The sequence below is a fragment of the Cibotium barometz genome, chromosome 43 (assembly GCF_041138505.1).
Source record: "Cibotium barometz isolate CiBa-2024 chromosome 43, ASM4113850v1, whole genome shotgun sequence".
Taxonomy (NCBI): Eukaryota; Viridiplantae; Streptophyta; class Polypodiopsida; order Cyatheales; family Cibotiaceae; genus Cibotium; species Cibotium barometz.
The window spans coordinates 45,459,989-45,479,280 of NC_141088.1; the positions used below are offsets into that span (position 1 = coordinate 45,459,989).

The following is a 19,292-nucleotide window of genomic DNA, read 5'->3' on the forward strand; positions in this document are numbered from 1 at the left end:
ACATTGCCGAGCAAGTTTCCCAGAAGGAAGAATAATCTCCTCATCATAAGGAGGGTTTATAGGTGCCATCTAATAGCAATGAGTACCAAAGAACCATCAATATAAAGAAGTAACATACACAAATTGGTACCACATACTTTTAGCAAAAAGAAAGACTACAAGGACTACTATATCGTGACTTGCTTTCATTGAAGTAAAATGAACCAAAGATATGTTAGTAAACAATGCATAAGCTAGGGTTTGGATAAACTATGCATATCTAGTGTACAAGGGTTAAACTAGGACCTAGCTAGGAAAATGTAGTAAACTAGGGATAAACTAGGTCTGTGTAGTAAACTTGGCTGAAGCTTTAAGTGTGTCATGCATGCATGATTACTTATTACTAAAATACATGTATGGCAACAAGACATTAAGCATGGCAACAAGTGAACTCTAGCATGGCTATAAAGCATGCATGCAATAAGCACCATAGATAAACTAAGGCTGATTTTCAAATTGGGTGTGTGTAGTAAACTAGGGATAAACTAGGTTTGTGTCGTAAACTAGGCTAAAGCTTTAAGTGTGTCATGCATGCATGAGCATATATTACTAAAATACTTGCATGGAAACGAGGCATTAAGCATAGCAATAAGTGAACCCCAGCATGGCAATAAGGCATGCATGCAATAAGCAACAACATGAAGAATCAACATTAGCATGGCAATAAGTGAACCATAGCAATAAGCAACATTATTTTGGCTTGGGTTGAGAACCATGGCATGTAGCAACATTAGCATGGCAATGAGTGAACCATGGCAAGAATCAACATTTCTTGGCAATAAGTCATGCATGGCATGTAGCAACATTAGCATGGCAATAAGCCATGCATGCAATAAGCAACAACTTAGACAATCCGTCTCATGGCTTTTAAAACGGAATGTAATTAGAGGCAATCTGTCTCACAGCTCTCATTTTGCAGTAAATTTTTTTATCAATCCAAGTTCCAAGAGAGACCGTGCCCCCCCTCCCGCCCCAAACCCTTGAAAGAGCCTACATTGATTATGACTGTTAGCCACACACAGCAACTCTAAGGACGTAATTAGACACCTGGTTTCAAACGTTTTCTCGAATCCCAAATGAGGGCTTTAAGCTTGCCAAGCTTTGGAAAAATTGTGGTAAAGCTTATCATTTTTGTGGATATTTTTGTCATTTTTGCATGATTACTAATGCAGAGCTTATCTAATGCAGTGTAGGAAGCTCTAGCCGTCTCTATAAGCAACTATGGACAAGAAAAGCTGGCGATAATGTCCTCTCACCTGGTTTTACTTAACGGTCGCCACCACGGTCGAAAGCCACAGTCGAAAAGCGCAGGTCAAGTGAGTCTGCAAGTCGTCGTCAAAATGCCCGCGCAGGTCGCACAAAGGAATGCAGGTCGCTTTCAAAAAAGCCCACAGGTCGCACAGAGGAAAAGAATGCATATTTTTCAAATGTTTTGATCCGGCGGCCGACAATTTCTCGCCCACGTCCACCGTCGATCTCTTTGCCCTAGTTTACTATTTTAAACTCTATTGATCCGACGGCCGAGATCGTTTGTGCCCACCTCCACCATCGGATCCTTGTCCCTAGTTTACTTTTTGAGCACTGCTGATCCGACAGTTGAGATCTTCGCGCTCACCTCGGCCGTCATCCCACTTGACGATCCTCTTAAAAGCACCGTGGGGTTTAGAGACGAGGGTGGCCAAAGGTCCCACTTTTGATATCTTGCGAGGATGGCAAGCCCTAATAAATATCAAGCATAGAGAGGAACGTGGCGTTTAGCCGTTTCAAGAGACTAGAGTTTAAATTTAAAAGGGTGAATTTGTGTGCACGTGCGGGAATCGGATGACTCACGTCCTAGATGATGATGATGTATCTATCACGCCGGCCCTGGCGTCGGCGGCGGCGGCGGCGGCGGCATCTGCTGCTTTTGGCCTGTTGGGGGAAAGTGGCGTTCCCTGCGTTCCCTGCAGCAAAGTTGGACCTGTTGGATACTTCTACTTCGTCAGTGAAATGGAACACGTGCAGTTCTTTCCAGTTCCTTCAAGATGAGGCTCGTGACTCGCAGGGCTGAAATTCGAATGTCTACCCTAACCTTCAATTTGAAGGCAAATAAACTCGGTTGACTTTCATACAGGAAATTTCAAAATAGTGGCAACCCTATTTTCTAAGAGGCCTTCTCTCTAGAAAGTGTGAAGGGATTTGATGTCTTCTCAGCACTACGAGTCGTGAGAGGCTCAAGCTGAAATCCCAAATGCTTCCATGCAGTGATGGTGTTGGTGTGGACATTGGTACCCACACTGCACAGCCGGCATTTACCCCCTCTTCTCCAAAGTGCTGAGGCTGCGGAACTTATTGCACCTTGGGCTTCTCGCTTCTTCGAGCTCTGTGTGCACCTTTGAAAATGGAAAAACCTATCCGTTAGAAGCTTGAAAGCAATCAACCCCCGCCCCCCCTCTCTCTCTCTCTCATACCCACACACACACACACACCCCACCCACACACACACACATGCACACCCCATTCCCATCACCGGCAGAGCTTCTCAATTGCCCCCCGGGCCCACCTCTCCCTTTTCTTCATTGCCACGCCCCATGTCCCATTGCCATCTTTTGCGCTGCACCAAACCCTTCTTGAACCTTCCCATCCATCACATGACCTGACCCTTCAACCACCTTACTGCGATTGCTTCTTTTTACGGGCTCTACCGTCGAAAGACTTAAATTCCTGCATTCAATGGTTCGTTGCACTTTTGGAGTCTTGGACAAGACCCCTACGGAACTCACCTCTAGGCTCTGATCCTGCATTATGATGTTAACTACCGACATGGCCAGATGAAGGCCAACCGACTGCACCTTCTCTTAGAGGGACTTCAATGGACAAGCCCGGAATCGGAAGTAGAGGTATGCTTTTTGTTCTCTGCGGCTTCGTATTGTTGCTCTGCCTCGATGCATGGATTAGAGTTCTGAGAGGCACTTTCTGATGAATTAGGGTCCGTTTATGGAGTTCATGCCTTTTCTGGCTGGATCATTAGCTGCACATGCCATGAATGATTGTTAGGGTTTTAGAAGAGCATGCCGTGTCTGGATCATTTGGGCCCTGAGAAACGCATGCCATGGCTGGATTCTTAGGGTTTTGAAAATTGCACTCCATGGCTGGATTATTAGGTTCTTGGAAAGTGCATGTCATGGCTAGATTATTAAGATTTGATACGTGCATGCCATGCCTGGATTATTAAGGTTTGATAAGTGGATGCCATGGTTGGATTGTTAAGGTTTGATAAGTGGATGCCATGGCTGGATTATCATGGTTTCATGACTGCATGTCATGGCTGAATATTAGAGTTTGAGTAATGCATGCCATGCCACCATTGTTAGAGTTTGTGCAGTGCTTATCTAGGTTTTCAGGGTTGGAGACTTGCATTCAAGTCTATGTGTCTAGGCTTTAGATTTTAGAGTTTGTCAAAGGGCACACAATGTCTGGATTTTTAAAGCTCGAGAAGTCCATTCCGTGTTTGGATTATGAGCGCACTTTCTGATGAATTAGGGTTTATGGAGTTCATGCCTTTTCTGGCTAAATCATTAGCTGCACATGCCATGAATGATTGTTAGGGTTTTAGAAGAGCATGCCATGTCTGGATCATTTGGGCCTTGAGAAACGCATGCCATGGCTGGATTTTGAAAATTGCACTCCATGGCTGGATTGTTAGGTTTTTGGAAAGTGCATGTCATGGCTAGATTATTAAGATTTGATAAGTGCATGCCATGCAAGGTTTGATAATAAGTGGATGCCATGGCTGGATTATTAAGGTTTGATAAGTGGATGCCATGGCTGGATTATCATGGTTTCATGACTGCATGTCATTGCTGAACATTAGAGTTTGAGTAATGCATGCCATGGCTAGATTAGTAGTGCATGCCGTGGCTGAATTATTAAGGGTTGATAAGTGCATGCCATTAATGGATTATCATGGTTTCATGATTGCATGTCATGCCCGAAATTTTAGGGTTTGAGTAATGCATGTTATGCGACCATTGCTAGGGTTTGTGCAGTCTTTCCAGAATTTCAGGGTTTGAGAAATGCATTCAATGACTATATGTCTAGGCTGTAGATTTGAGAGTTTGTAAAAGGGCATACAATGTCTGGATATTTAAATCTGAAGTCCACTCCGTGTTTAGATTATGAGGGCTTTAGAAGTGCATGGATTATCAGCGCTTTAGCAGTGCAGAAATGCATGCGAAACTCGTACTATTAGGGTCTGAGAAATGCATGTCATACCTGGATTAGGGCTTGAGGCAAATGCTACTTGCAGGCATAATGATGAGAAGCTTCTAGAGCCTGATCTATGTCGAAGCTTGACAAGTCTCTCGTTGATGTTATGCCCGGTGAGCTTGCTGAATGGCAGAGTGCAGATGTGACAAGCTCCACGGCAAGCTTTGACGGATTCTGTGCAGACATCCTGGGTGAGGGATCGCTGGGCAGCCCGCACGACACTTTCTGGGATGGAGACGAGTCTACCACCAGCACCTCGGTGGATTCATCACCCCTTGGATGGCCTCATGCTTCCAAAGACAGATCCCGCTTGGAGAAGTTGCACTCTCTCCCCATAATAATCAACAGCAAGTACACTTTCGGGTGGGAGAAGAAGGAGAACAAGGCAGAGGATGTTTCTGAGATGTCTGGTTAGTTTCCTGCCCTTTCTCTTTACATCTCCTCTCATCTGTCATCAGTATTTTAGATGTACATGTCTTGATGTCCACAGAAGTAGATTTGATGAAAGAACGGTTTGCCAAGCTTCTCCTTGGGGAGGACTTGTCTGGTGGAGGAAAAGGAGTTTCAAGTGCCCTTGCTATCTCCAATGCAATTACAAATCTCTCTGGTAATCCTTCTTCAGTTGCATGAACTGGCTCTACATAGAGTCCAGCAATCCTCATGATTTTGGAAATTAAAACTGACTTCAGCCAATGAACTCTCAGCTTCCGTGTTTGGAGAGTTATGGCGTGTTGAACCCTTGGCTGAAGAACGCAAAGCAAGATGGCAAAGAGAGATGGGATGGCTTCTTTCTGTTAGTAATCACATTGTTGAGTTTGTGCCTTCATTGCAGGCATTGCCAGATGGCAGTACTATGGAGGTATGCACTTTTGTCCTTTTGCAAAGTATTTGCACCACTAGAGGCGTTTTTTTTTTTTTTTTTGGTGGCAGTAAACATCCTTTTTTGAATGTTGTAGGTCATGGTCACGAAGCCTCGTTCAGACCTTCACATCAACCTTCCAGCACTGCGCAAACTTGACACTATGCTGATTGTAGGTTTCCTCTACTTGTATGTCTGTCTTAATTTCTGCGGCATCGAGAAAGCAAGCTGCTAATACTATATCTAGTTTTGGTGCTTTCACAGGAGGTTCTAGACAGCTTCAATCATACCGAGGTCTGCTATGTGGACCGGCCTATGGCTATGGCTGAGAAGAAGGATGGGAATCTTTTACAAAGGCAAGAAGAGAAATGGTGGCTTCCCACTCCAAGAGTTCCATCAGATGGTTTGTCGGTTGATGCGAGGAAACATCTGCAGCATCAGAGGGAGAGCATCAATCAGATACTGAAAGCTGCATTAGCAATCAATGCACAAATTCTGTCTGAGATGGAGGTTCCTATTGTGTATTGGGATGCACTCCCTAAGGTGCCATACTTAACCTTTATGTGACACCGTTATCGAAATTATTGAATATTGCTTCTATTTCATGTCTTTTTTCCTCTTATATGCTGATATTCTGACTGCGTAACCCTACCTGTGTGTGCAGAACGGCAGGTCGAGCTTGGGGGAGGCACTCTATCGCACCATCACCTTAGAGAATTTTTCTCCGGATGCCCTTATTGCGTCAATCGATGTGAGTCATGAGCACAATGTCTTGGAGTTGGTGAACCATGTTGAAGCTGCAATTCATATCTGGCGTAGAAAACTTCAAACAAGACATACACAGCTCCATGCAAAAGATGGAAGGGGTGGCTCCAAGTCTTCTTGGGGATTCCCAAAGGATGGGGTGGCAGACTTGGAGAAACGAGAGGTGCTAGCTGAAAAGGCTGAAAGCCTGTTGCTGTTGCTAAGGCAAAAGTTTCCAGGCTTGCCTCAAACAATCCTGGACATGAACAAGATTCAATACAACAAGGTCCTTCTCGTATGCCTTTGTCTGTAAATATAGCTTACTTGACCCTAATTGCCAGGGTATTATGCTTGCAAAGATGTCAGTCTTAATCATCTATCTTTGGATGCTCCAGGATGTGGGTCAATCAATCTTAGAGAGCTACTCAAGAGTACTAGAGAGCTTGGCTTTTAATATATTGTCAAGGATTGATGATGTCCTATGTGTAGATGATCTTTCCAAATGTAAGCCTCCTGCAAGTTTGTCAAGGAATCCATCTGCACACAGAGGTACCTCCACTAATCTTCATGGTCCTCATAAAAAAATATCACACTTCTCTGGTCTATCATAATCTGCAAGTACCCATACCATCGGAGCTGCTTCACTTCCAAGATCTTTAAACAGCAAGACCCTCTCGGAATATATTGGCTGGAGCATGAAGGCAGCTGCAGGGGAAACAAAGCAAGGGTTTGAGCATCATACCAAATCTCCTCCCCGGTTGGGACCGAATAAGCAGTGGTCATATTCGGGCAACATCAATGCCTTGCGGAGCCCTCCAAGCAGGGACTGATAAATGTGGTTTTTGTACAAGAGTACACTAGACACCTCTTGGGTACTAATCTAGGCTTAAAAGGTGCTATATTGTGGAGCTGCCACAGTTTTAGCAGAGAACTGCTTAGACTCAGTTCTGGGTCCACACAGATGATGGGGCTTTTGTGAGTCTAGGATTGAAATGTCGTCTGTCTGTGTGATAGTCTCAGTAGTAGGAAATGGACATGCACCGCTTCAGTTGACTACCACAGAGCGGGGGCATATGCAAGTGGGGACTTCAAGCTGAAGACCCAAATGATGTACAAAGTTTTGGAAGTTTGAAAATGCCGTGACTAGTGGTAAGGCACTTGATTGAGCTGCCTAATTCAAAGCTAACTTATGATGCACACCAGTCCCATTTAAGAGAGATTCATTCCATTGCCCCAAGTTGTGTCCAATTTATAGAGTTTTTATGTATAACCCGTGATATCATAAACATTGGCTATCCAGGACTAAATTTAATACTAACGATGGCAATGTTTAGAGCTTTCTTCACAAGGAAGGTGGTTTTCTGGAATCCTTGTTCTTAACGACAAGGATTTGCGTGACCCATTGCAAGTTCTTTTGCATTGTCTCAGTCTTTGTGGTTGTCAAGCTACATTTCTCAAGGAAACATTATGACATGTCTCATCACTCTTAAACAACCCACCAATCCAAGGGTTCTCGGATGGGTCTTACCATGGGTGGTTTCCCAGTGATGTCATATGAATTATACATGGTTCATGAACTTGGTTTCAATGAAAAGGCCTTTGGTTTAAGTGTGATACCCTACACTTTGGTAGCATCATATCGATCATATATGGGCTTTAAAGGGTTTCTCTCTCTCTCTCTCTCTCTCTCTCTCACACACACACACACACACACGCGCGCACGTGCACACACACACACAAACACGCGTGTGCAGAAGCATGCGTGCATGCGCACACACTCGCTCTTTACTCTACCCTTTACCCTTTATACCTAACCCTTGTTGTACCATTAACACTTCTATAATCCAATCATGGTTTCACTTACCTTGAGGACCCCTTGGATACTTTCACTTAATATATATATAATCTGACCGACCATCACTATTGCCATGTTTTAAAGCATCAATGAAGATACGAGGCTATTGGGTGGATATCCAGCATGTTTGAGTAGTTGTCTCTTGCCAAGACATCTTGAGCATCCCAAAAGTTACACTAATTGACGTTGTGAGTCGATTGGTGGATGCTTAGCATTGTTGGGAAATTCTTGTAGCTGCTCTTGGTTGTGATCCATAGCATTGTTGGTGTAGTTTGCTGTGGTAGTTTTTTGCCACGCCTCCATGGCTTTTGTGAACGGATAAATGGAATTGGTCTTGATGTATTTTGGAAAGCATACTGCTGATTGGTTATTGGCGTTGACTTCTAGTAGTAGTATTTGGATTCCAATAAATTACTACTTTTTCCAAGAATTGTTCCTACCTTCTTATCACTTCCGAGTAATGGTAAGTGAAAACGGTAGCGTTTTAGGTTGTGATTGCTAGACAACAAATGAAATGCTATTGAGAACTTAAATGGGTTAGTGACCAGCTACGTCTAACATCCTAATTCATGCTTATTGGATGCTATAGAAGGTTCTTACTTACCAAGTATTTTACGCGATTGGCAAGATGAGTGCAAGCACTTAGTAGAGAGTTTAGAATAGGCCACACTTTGCAGTTCTTTACTTACATTTTATTGAAAATAAAGAGCAAGGCAAGACAAGATAAGATACATTGGAATGTGAAATGTAACTTGTATTTATACTTTGAATATAACATCTCCATGAATTGTGGAGTGAAAGTATGATTGTAAAAATTCAATAATTGTAAGTGTTCGGATAACAATAAGCCCCAAATGAATACAAAATCAATCTTTGCTCTCGATCATAGTCTTTACTCTAGATTATCCTAGTATTGCTAACCTACAATTGTCTAATAGGCTATGTAATGGAGATGTCCATGTTAACCATGTTGAGATATTAAGCTCAACTGGTATTGCGGACATTGATGATCTACTTGGGTGATAGACTCTACACTTATGCCATTGGCATGGTTGGTGAGATTATGGTTGATATGCTGTCAGATGATAGGCTGTGTGGCAACAATTACTTTGGAGTACTAGAGTTGTGATATAGTTTAGCACTAGCTCATGTAGTCGGGCTCACACTATGGACTAATCCCATTATATATTACAGTAGGACATTACTTTTCCTTATAATATATACTCTTATCCCTTTAGTTTATGGTTATAGAGAAGAGAAGAAGATAGAAGAAGACTACTTTCCTTTATAGTATATACTTTTCTCTTGTGTCTTGCTCTCTCTTGTGTGTGTGTACGTGCTTGTCGAGAACTCAAGCTCTCCCTCTCCCTTACATTCTCTTTTAGTGTTAGAGCTCTGGTTCGTGTGAGAGCTAAGGCGGCAAGCAAGCTGCAAGAACAAGGCACGCAAGGAAGCGGTACATGGGTAAGGGTATTTCTATCGTTTTTTCTCTTTGATTTTGGAGCAACACTTTTGAACACCATATTGGGGAATATGGGAATTTCCCAGTAGTTTGGGACACGTGGTCAAATCTTTGGATTAATCATAACTTAGAACACCGTTACTCCAAATTGAGCGCTCTATAGCTCACTAGATTCCATTTTCCAAGCGCTTTCCAACAATAGGTCACATGATATGGTTTTGAGAAACTTATAGGCATGTTATCCAGGTCCCACCTTTTTAGTATTCAAAAAATGGGAGTTGGGAAATTCCCAAACTCACGAATATAGTGTTTTTGGTAGTTGTGAGAGCTGCAGGTAGACATGAAAGTCATTGTTTTAGGCCGAGGCATCCTCCTAGGTAAAGGAAGAAGACTATATTGCATGTAATTAACATAGCTAACTGAATGTTTGCACATCTTGACGGGATTCAGGCGTATTTTAACTCTGTAAGTTTTCTGCAGGCAGTTTGTGAAGTGATGGTTTTCACTGTGTATGCTAAGATTTTGGATTGGTGCAAAGTTGCAGCAAAAATTTGGTTGTACGATAGTCTGTGTACAGAATCTGAAAGATCCCTACTCCCTCCACGTAACGAAATCAGGGGTGCTAGCAGCGGAAGTAGCACTTCTTGCGTAGGGCAGAGCGTCTCACTCGAGGCCTCGCCCACGGATATCCGGACAAGAGACTAATCCCTCGGTTCTTCCAAAACCAAACCCGAAAAAACTTCCCTCGCCCAGAAAGCATGTGCGATTCCTCTAGGATATTTTTATTCTAACGTAGTCAAGAGCCTTAACTAACTAAACTGATCCGATTGAACCCGTAAGTCACATGATCAGATCAAGGAAAAGACTTGCACTTGGATCATAGAGACCAACACTTTTTTCCTCATCGAGAGGCACAGCTGTTGATTCTTTTCCATAGAACAAGGACTATCCGGGATTTACTTCATCTATCGTACCATAACAGAATTGAGTTTCATTTTAGGGATCCATCAATCCAGCCTAACCCCATCCAATCCCATGGGTTAGTCAACCGTCCAACCATTGTAGTGATAGGATCCATTTAGGAATTTGGTTATGTTTTGCCTCGAGTACCAGGGAAAAGAGTTTCCAGGCCCCCTAGCCAGCACTTCAAGCAAAGTTCAAGATAGTCACACCACTTACACACCCAATATGAAATTGCTTTTTTCACAGATTCAGCTGTCTTTAAAACAATCTTTTAATGAACCCATAGTATCACTGATCATAATCCTCCAAAATATCCAGGTTGAATTCTAATTTCCAATCATTCCTTCATCCGTGTACCTATGGCATCATTGGCAACCAGAACGCTCACCACCTGTCCACTCAGGGACTTTTTCAATAGTTCCTAGCTCATAGTACCCGGAAATATATTTACTTATAAAAATCCAGATGGACTCTCCGTTGAAGATCAGCAACATCGACCAACAGGTGCATATAAAAGAGCCATGGACTCATCCGTTGAGGACCAGCAATGTCAATCAACCAGATCCATGCCGGGGTTTAGAAAATAACTCTAACTCCTTAGTCCATTTTCTTCCTCGACGCACGCGTGGGTATCTTCGGTTATCCAAAGCCCGAGCACCGTATGGTCAGCACCCTCTAGGATCCTTCGTCGCAGGTCACCTAGCGCTTCACTCATAGGCCGCTTCCTTGGTCTCTCATCCACCGTACCGGAAGCTCACCATTTAAATCGAACCGAGGCTGGTCAAGACCTCGACCTTGCTCCGTCAGCTGTTGCAACTTTATCACTTAGGTCTCCACAACCTCGTTCACAAGATGGTCAAAATGCTTCCCCAGTATTCTTGACATAAAACAGTCATTTAAAAACAAGTCATAAATTCAGTTTGTAACGAACTCTCATCTTTCCACATTGTTCCACATCATTTCTCGTTATTCCACATTCTTCTACATCAATTCACATTGCTTAATCCACATCCAATCATATGTATTTCCATCGTCCTTCATCCATTCTCATCTAGTCACATCATATTTCATCTCATTACATCTATCCTCATCACTTCTCATCCATTCACATCTACCCATATCCATATCACATCACATCACATCCATTCACATTGCATCTCATCACATCTATGTTAAAATGCAAGCAAAGTGATGAGCTATGGTGGATCAAATGCAAGAATCAACATCATTAATAAAGTAATTAGACGATGATTAAGATGAGATTAGTGAGAAATTAATTGATAGCTTAATGTAGGCATGGATACTCAAAAACCAGCAAATTCTCATTAGGCCAATGCCTTAATTTATAGAGTTTACAACCACAAGATGCCAAGCATCTAATCCCACTAATCTCTCCTTGATTCACTCCACCTCTTTTGCTTGATTCTCTCCACCTCTTCACTTTTCCCAGAATATCTCCACACATTCTAAATCTTCTCATGCTACGCTTTATTCTCTCCCAGTAGATACCCCTCTCCTTTTCACTGCTTCTCACTCATTTACATATTCTCTTTTACAGCCTCTTGCTAAGGGCTTGTTCCCGTGCACACACCCATTCACTTGTTTATTTTAACACCCTTTTTGGCGAGAATGTGTTGAAGACTGTGCACGGCCAAATGGGTGGCCTAAATAGGAAGTTAAAAAATTGGAGGAAAGCCAATGGACCATTGAGAGCTTATTCCACTACTGCTAGTAGGAGCTCAATTTTAGAGCAGTCTCAGAAGGCAAGCCTTCATGGAGGAAGTGAAAGAGAAGAAGCTCAAAGAAACTTTTGTGAAACATATAGGGTTGGCAGAGACAATGCTTTGCTAAGGTGAAATTTAGGTTGGCTGAAAAAGAAGAAGCATTGAGGACATCAAAAGCAGAGTAGGAAAGTAAAAGCTAGAAGGTGCTTCGAGTATAGCTGCAATGTTGATGTCTTAGAGCTGGAAAGTTTAAAAAAACAGATGGTTGTAATACAAGCAGCCCCGTGGCCTAACCTGCTGGTGGTGGAGTCCGAAAAGCTAGAAGTGCAAATCCAACTGTGTGAGAAGGGTCTGAGCTTTTGTGGGGTTGACCTACAAAGCCTCTCGTCGCTGGTGAAAGAAAATATGGAGTCATTAGAGGTAACAACGCTAGGATTTCAGTAAATCTTGAAAGAACTTGAAAGAGTTTACAGGCACTTGAAAGTCTTTCAGCCACTTGAAAGTGCTTCCAAGAAAATGTATGGGATTTGAAGCACTTCAAAGTGCTTTGAAGCACACTTGAAAGTTCTTTCTAGCACTTTATAGCACTGGAAAGTACTTCCCCTGAAATGTATGGGATTTCAAGCACTTCAAAGTGCTCTGAAGCACACCTGAAAGTTCTTTCTAGCACTTTATAGAACTTGAAAGCACTTCCAAGAAAATGTATGGGATTTCATACACCTAAAAGTACTTTCAAACACACTTGAAAGTGCTTTCAAGCACCTAAAAGTACTTTCAAACACACTTGAAAGTGCTTTCAAGCACCTAAAAGTAATTTTTCTCCAATGAATGTTATTGCACTTGAAAGCACTCCAATGTGCTGGAAAAGCACTTTTAAGTGCTAAAAGAACTTGAAAGTGCTTTTCTATAATTTACTGTATAGCACTTGAAAGTGCTTTTCTATAATTTACTTTATAGCACTTGAAAGCATTCCAATGTGTTGGAAAAGCACTTTTAAGTGCTTAAAAGAACTTGAAAGTGCTTCTAGGCTTTTGAAAGTGCTTCCAGTCACCTAAAAGTGCTTTTGAAGCACTTGAAAGTGCTTTTTCTTTAATGTACTTATAATAGCACTTTGAAAGCTTTCCAATGTGCTGGAAAAGCACTTTTAAGTGCTTAAAAGAACTTGAAAGTGCTTCCAATCACCTGAAAGTGCTTTTCAAGCACTTAAAAGTGCTTTTTCTTGAATGTATTTTATTGCACTTGAAAGCACTCCAATGTGCTGCTGGAAGAGGACTATTAAGTGCTTAAAAGAACTTGAAAGTGCACCTGAAAGTGCTTTTCAAGCACCTGAAAGTGCTTTTTCTTTAATGTACTTTATAGCACTTGAAAGCCCTCCAATGTGCTAGAAAGCACTCTTAAGTGCTTAAAAGAACTTGAAAGTGCTTCTAAGTACTTGAAAAATCTTCTAGGCACTTGAAAGTGCTTCCAGGCTCCTCAAAAAACTTTCAAGCACCTAAAAGTGCTTTCAAATACCTAAAAATGCTCCAAGGTGCTTCCAAGAACTTAAAAGTGCTATCCAGTGCTTAAAGCAAAGTATTTTGAAAGCACTGCAAATCACTTTGCAGTGTTTTGCAGTGCTTCAAAAACCACTTAAAAGAACTTTGCAGGTCTCATCAGCACTATTCTTGATCTTCTCTGTAGTGTGTAGATAGTAAAACTCATCCTCTCTTTTAAGTGTTCCTACTCTTTGATCATGGTTTCTATTTAATATGCCCACGCAGAAAAAACATGAAGCTGCTATGTCTAAAGTTGCACATGAAGAGAGTCAATACCGCTTTACAGAGGCATTACTTCAATAACTAAAGCTTGGTGAGATATTCAACATTGTCCCCACACCCCACGATCCTAAGCTCTTTGGATTCGCCACCATTTTGGTCGATGGTGGGGAATGCGTTGCTTGTGGTCTACCATTGGAGGGTGAGGATGTGGTTGGTGTATACATGCTTGCATGTAGACACCAATACCACCCTTTGCACTTTGAAGTAGAGGCAAATCGACCTGTGTGAAGCTTGGATGTAGTTAGAGAATCCTAGAGCTTACAAGGCAATGGGTGTCTGCCCAACCATCCATGTTTGGTACGTATGCTTGTTTGTACTATTCACTTAACATAAAAGATGAGCAATTTGAAAGCTCTAAATCCAAACTCCAAGATGTCTTGAATTATTCACAATATTCAAGTTTCTCTGTTATAATGATACTATCTCTTCTACTAGCTTGACTATCTTGGTCAAAACTTGTCATTACACCACAATCATATGTGATTCTATTAGGGTCCACACATTGAGTGTGAAAATGTTGACCTTCTGACCACATTACATTATGCACTTTATACTGCAACCCATTAAAAATCTTAAATATAGCTTATATGTAAGCAATTTAGTATTCAACATTATACTTCTTAGCAAAATACAATATATGTTAGTTAAATATTAAAACATATTTAATTACATGGTAGTCGTGTCCCCTTGCGTACTCCCATTCTTCTCTTGTAATCTCCTCTCCCATCCTTTTGGCTTGCTCCAGGGCATCTCTAAGCCATTCGATATTGCAATTCTTTGGAAGATCCTTTAGGTTAGGTGGGTATGCCATGTGCCTTTGTGTTGATCTCTTAAATGATCTTCTCTTCTCTATCCTTCTCTTTCTTGCATCTTCATATTTCTCAATCCACTTTTCCATCACAGAAGTGTTAAGAAGACAAAATGTGATGACTTTTTTGTGCATGGACTCATCCATCTTTTGAATGCATCCTTTTCCATATGGCACATGTGACACCATTCGTTCATCCTCATCATTATGCATGAATCTAGGCATAGATGGATTAATTTGTTTCAAATATTTTGGGATATATACGAGGGATTCTTGCACCAACCATCCCTTTGTGCCATGCTTCCTTTACGAAAAATATGGACTCTTATTTTTGCCCCTTATTCCACACCTCCTCTCTCTAGAAAAATGGGCTCATGGTGAATTTTTTGCAAATCAACTCAAAAGTGAGTGGAGTTTAGACTTTGGATTCTACTCTTCAAGACCTTTCCAATGATATATAGCATGATAAGCAATTTTGAATATTCAAGAAGTCCGTAAATTGGTGATGACATGGCATGTAACATGCCACGTCACGTCATCACCAATTTGGGGACTTCTTGAATAATAAAAAATTTCCATCATACTATATATCATTGGAAAGGTCTCGATCAGTAGATTCCAAATGTGCAATCTTCGCCAACTTTTGATTTGATTTGTAAAAATTCATCATGAGTCTAGAGAGAGGAGGTGTGGAAATCCTTGAGTCTAGAGAGAGGAGGTGTGGAAATCCTTGAGGGGAAAAAATGAGAGTCCATATTTCACCTAATGCTTGGCCTCACAAATGTGAGTATACTTCTTGGAAAGCTTTCTTCAATCATACACACCGCCTCAATTAACTCAACTTGAGCATTCTCAATGGAATCTTGGTGAATCTCTTTTAACACTATCCACCTATTCAACAAAGGAAAAATGATAAATTAAAGAAGAATAGATAATTTTAAAGCTATGTGTTATACCAAAAGCATAAATCTATAGTTTTGACTAGAACTCACGTTGCCAGTCCACCTAATTTATAGATGGCATTCCGAGCTTTCTCTTCTCCACACCCACCAATTGATATTGGAAGTATGAACTAGTGTAATCAATTTTTGAAAAAAAATAAAAGATCAATATAGAGTCCACATAACATAAACATAAAAGTATCCAAAATAGATATAGTTATGTACGTACCTGCATCATCTTGTGCCAATCATGTGATTTGAGACCATACAATTGATGCTCACCCTTCTTCTTTTTTATTGTAAATTTGCACCCTTTAATGAGTGCATTACACCGTTTGGTGTACGAAAATATAAAATTTGATTCTTGAAATTATTTTCATCTTGCCTTAACGTCCATGGCACCTTTGGTAAAACCACCTTCCCATTGAAACCCCTTGGCCAGGCCCTTTCCATGCGTCCGATATCCTTTAGGTCATCCCTTATTGCATTGGTGTCTTTTTCACCAATTAGATGGTCCCAAATCATTGATGCCACATTCTTACAAATGTATATTTTATGTAAAATACAATTTATTCCTAACTCTTTCCAATATGGTAGAAGATTTAGTACCATTTTATGCGCACGGGTGCTATGATGGGGAGTCACCCTCCATCTCTCATCCCACTCTCCATCTCTCCACCTTCCCTCCAATGGTATTGTAGGAGGCGAATGCCATGGCTTCCCAGTCTGCACCTCTCATCACAATCAGAGAAACCTCTAATGGAGCATAATTAGGGTGGTTTGAGGAAGAGATCTATGATGTTCATCATACACCACTTTCTTTAGTTCATGTGTTTGGATATACAAGTGATGGTCCACAAATTGGACATGCATTATATCCTACAATTATGAGACTTATCAAAATGGCATATAAGAATTGAAAGTTAATAGACAATACAATTTATTAGAGTTATAAATGGAAGTTATGCTTGCATAGATAACAATCGATTTATTTAGTGACATACTTGAGCACTCTGTATAACCTAGAAAATCATGCATAGCCCACATCAAGATACCCTTGACCATCACATTACGACGTGAAATTGGGTGCGAAACATCATGCACCCTTATGTCTCTCCATAATTGCTCGAGATCATCAATTAAGGGCTCAAGGTATACATCCATATTCTTTACCTTGTGCTTCATGGGCACAAGAAGTGCAAGCATCACATGACTCTTCTTGATGGACATCCATGGAGGAATATTGTAATTCACAACAACAATGGGCCATGTGGACCATGATGTAGACCTCAATCCAAGTGAGTTCACCGTATCCATAACCAATCCACACCCAATCCAAGCCATCTTTGAACTCTAGCCAAGAATCCTTAATGTGATCCCAAGCCGATGAGTTGGTAGGAATCCTCATCATGCCATCGGTTGAATGATGGTTCACATGCCGTCATTAACTCAGTAAATGGATTGACACCTAAACATATGTTGAATGTGAGGTATAATAGGAAAGTACCTCAATACCTTTTGTGAAATTTTTGCACCCTGTAAATCCTTCCTGTAACGATCCTCTCCACAAATTCGACATTGCATGACATTGGCAAATGTTGACAATCCTAATATGGGATTGATCATGGTGTTGTGCAACATAGATTAAGCATAACTAAGGAGGGTTAAACCACACCAAGGACTCCGTGAGAGAGAGAGAGAGAGAGAGAGAGAGAGAGAGAGAGAGAGAGAGAGAGACTCAACATAGATTAATGTAAGGTCCCCCACTTCCTAAATAGGGAAAACCTTTAAGATAGTTTACTAAGTGTAACTTAGGGTAGTTTCCTACTAATCGACACCTTGACCATGTAAGATACAAGGATACGATTAGTAGGTATGACCTAGTTTTGTCTTGTAGGGGGAGTGTGGTCTTAAAAGGGTTTCTAAAATCAAACCACTCATAGAGTGATCGACTTTAATTCAGGCAACCTCTATTCTTGACTTTTAGAAACAACTCTTTTTTCCTTATCTATGCAAGGCACAGCTGGCGGCGGGGCTGACCTAGTTCTCTAGAATAGGGTTTCCCACCAGGGATCTATTTATCTAACATAACACTTTAATTAATTTATTGGAAAGTTACCCGACTAATCGAGTCCACCCATCTGGAGGATGCTGCCGGCATCTCATTCTCCCACTTTCCACCCAATTCATGCGTCAATTTATTTTCTAATTAATCCTACCACACTATTTGACATAAATAAACAAGTTCCTTAATTAAAAGCCTTACACATGGTTTGTTTAAACAATCTTTATCAATAATACACAATGTTTGCAAACAAAGTATTATTTTTAAAAAAGGTACAATGTTCAAAATTATTCATAGCCAAATCTAGGCTCTTTACTTTATTCTACCAATGATCTAGAACCTGGCCTTCCAGCCTCTACGAACTGGGCATTTCCCTATGGGACCATACACCTCATTCGTCTCGACAGTTGGCGAGGACTTGAGTCGGCCTGTCGCCCTCTTAGTCTCCATCGCTTGATCCTCCCATTCCTCAGAGGGATGTCTACGTGTTAGGGAGGGCTTATTCACCACACTAGCCTAGGCCCACAGAACTAGGCAGCATCACAATATTCACCCTTTGGTGAAATCTTATTCTCCAAATGGTATGAGGGATACCATCGACTCTGGGCCTTGCTAACGTTGTCGCGCGCCCGGCTACACAAGCACGAAAACGAGGTTAGTGTTGAGGCGGGAGAAGAATATACATGTACTTCTTAACTCAATCAAGATACCATTTTACAAACATAATTCTAGAACATGACAGATTTCATCACTTTCCTTGAGAAAAAAACAATTTCACAATGGATTTTGGTATGAAGAAGAATAGCCTCTCTTTCTTAATGTCTTTAAAGTTAACAATAAAGATTGATAATAAATAAAATCCTTCTTTTAAACCATGACCAAGCTAACATGGTCATTATTTCTTTGTGGGGGGCTCCCAAGGGGAGAGATGGGGTGCAACTTCTCGAGACTCGTTGAAGTGCGCGGCTCTCGAGGTGAAATTTTGGCGCTTTTGTGAAGGAACCATTTTTCTTACCTTCTTGTAGAACCCAATGCCACAAATCCAATGCTTCAGTCGGATCACAATTTGGAGCTCGTTTGCTCAAGTTATGAGCAAAAACCCCTAGGTGTGGTGTGAATCACCTCTAAGAGACTAAAATCCCTTACTAAAGTCACTGCTAATGGGGGGGAGGGGGGTAATCTGTCCTTAAACTGAATTTGCAGGGAGATGGCTACAGCAAGAGGGAGAGGAGGAGGAGTCCTTCCCTTAATTATATTCACACCGGCGGGGGGGGGGAGGGGGGAGCAGCTAAGGACACTCTAGGCTCAAGGGTGAGAGGAGGCAAGAAATATGCTGTAGAGGCCTTACTTGGAGATGGCTGAAAATGGCTTACTAGAAGGCTTCTAGGTACAATACGGTAGATCACTACAGGGTAGGGAACTGGGTGCAGATGCTGGCAGAATGACAAGTACGGGCACATCAGCTCTCGACCACGAGGTACTGGGTGGTTTAAAGAGGTGCAGGTAGTACGGGTACGGGTACGGGTACGGGTGCAAGGAAAAGGAGAGAAAAGCATGCATGTAAAAGATGGTGTATGGTGAAAGTACACCGGCCTGTGGTCTGCATGAGCTTGGGGAAAGGAGTGGTGCCTGTGTGTGGACAAAAGCTATGGTATGCATGTACCTTCCGGTTCAGAGGCAGCATGGGCATCCATGTGGCGGCCTATGTAGACCATACATTAGGGCAATCGGCCTTTGGTCCTTGAGCGGGCACATGAGTATGTGTAC

The 19,292-nt window shown here is 41.7% G+C and overlaps 1 protein-coding gene across 3 annotated transcripts; it reads left to right on the forward strand.

The window, feature by feature from the left end:
• Nucleotides 1-1,916: 1,916 nt before the first annotated feature.
• LOC147613964 (rop guanine nucleotide exchange factor 1-like) lies at nt 1,917-7,238 on the forward strand. 3 transcript variants are annotated; one of them, XM_086781950.1, is made up of 8 exons: nt 1,917-2,918; nt 4,421-4,697; nt 4,778-4,894; nt 4,992-5,146; nt 5,244-5,318; nt 5,411-5,689; nt 5,811-6,176; nt 6,286-7,238. In XM_086781950.1, the coding sequence occupies exons 1-8, from the start codon at nt 2,850-2,852 to the stop codon at nt 6,499-6,501; spliced, it is 1,554 nt and encodes a 517-aa protein (XP_086638076.1). In that variant the 5' UTR covers nt 1,917-2,849; the 3' UTR covers nt 6,502-7,238. The 3 variants fall into 3 exon arrangements, with proteins under 3 accessions (XP_086638076.1, XP_086638077.1, XP_086638078.1); XM_086781951.1 differs by having other exon boundaries at nt 2,125-2,918; nt 4,328-4,697; XM_086781952.1 differs by having other exon boundaries at nt 2,204-2,918; nt 4,303-4,697.
• The last annotated feature ends 12,054 nt before the right edge of the window (nt 7,239-19,292 follow it).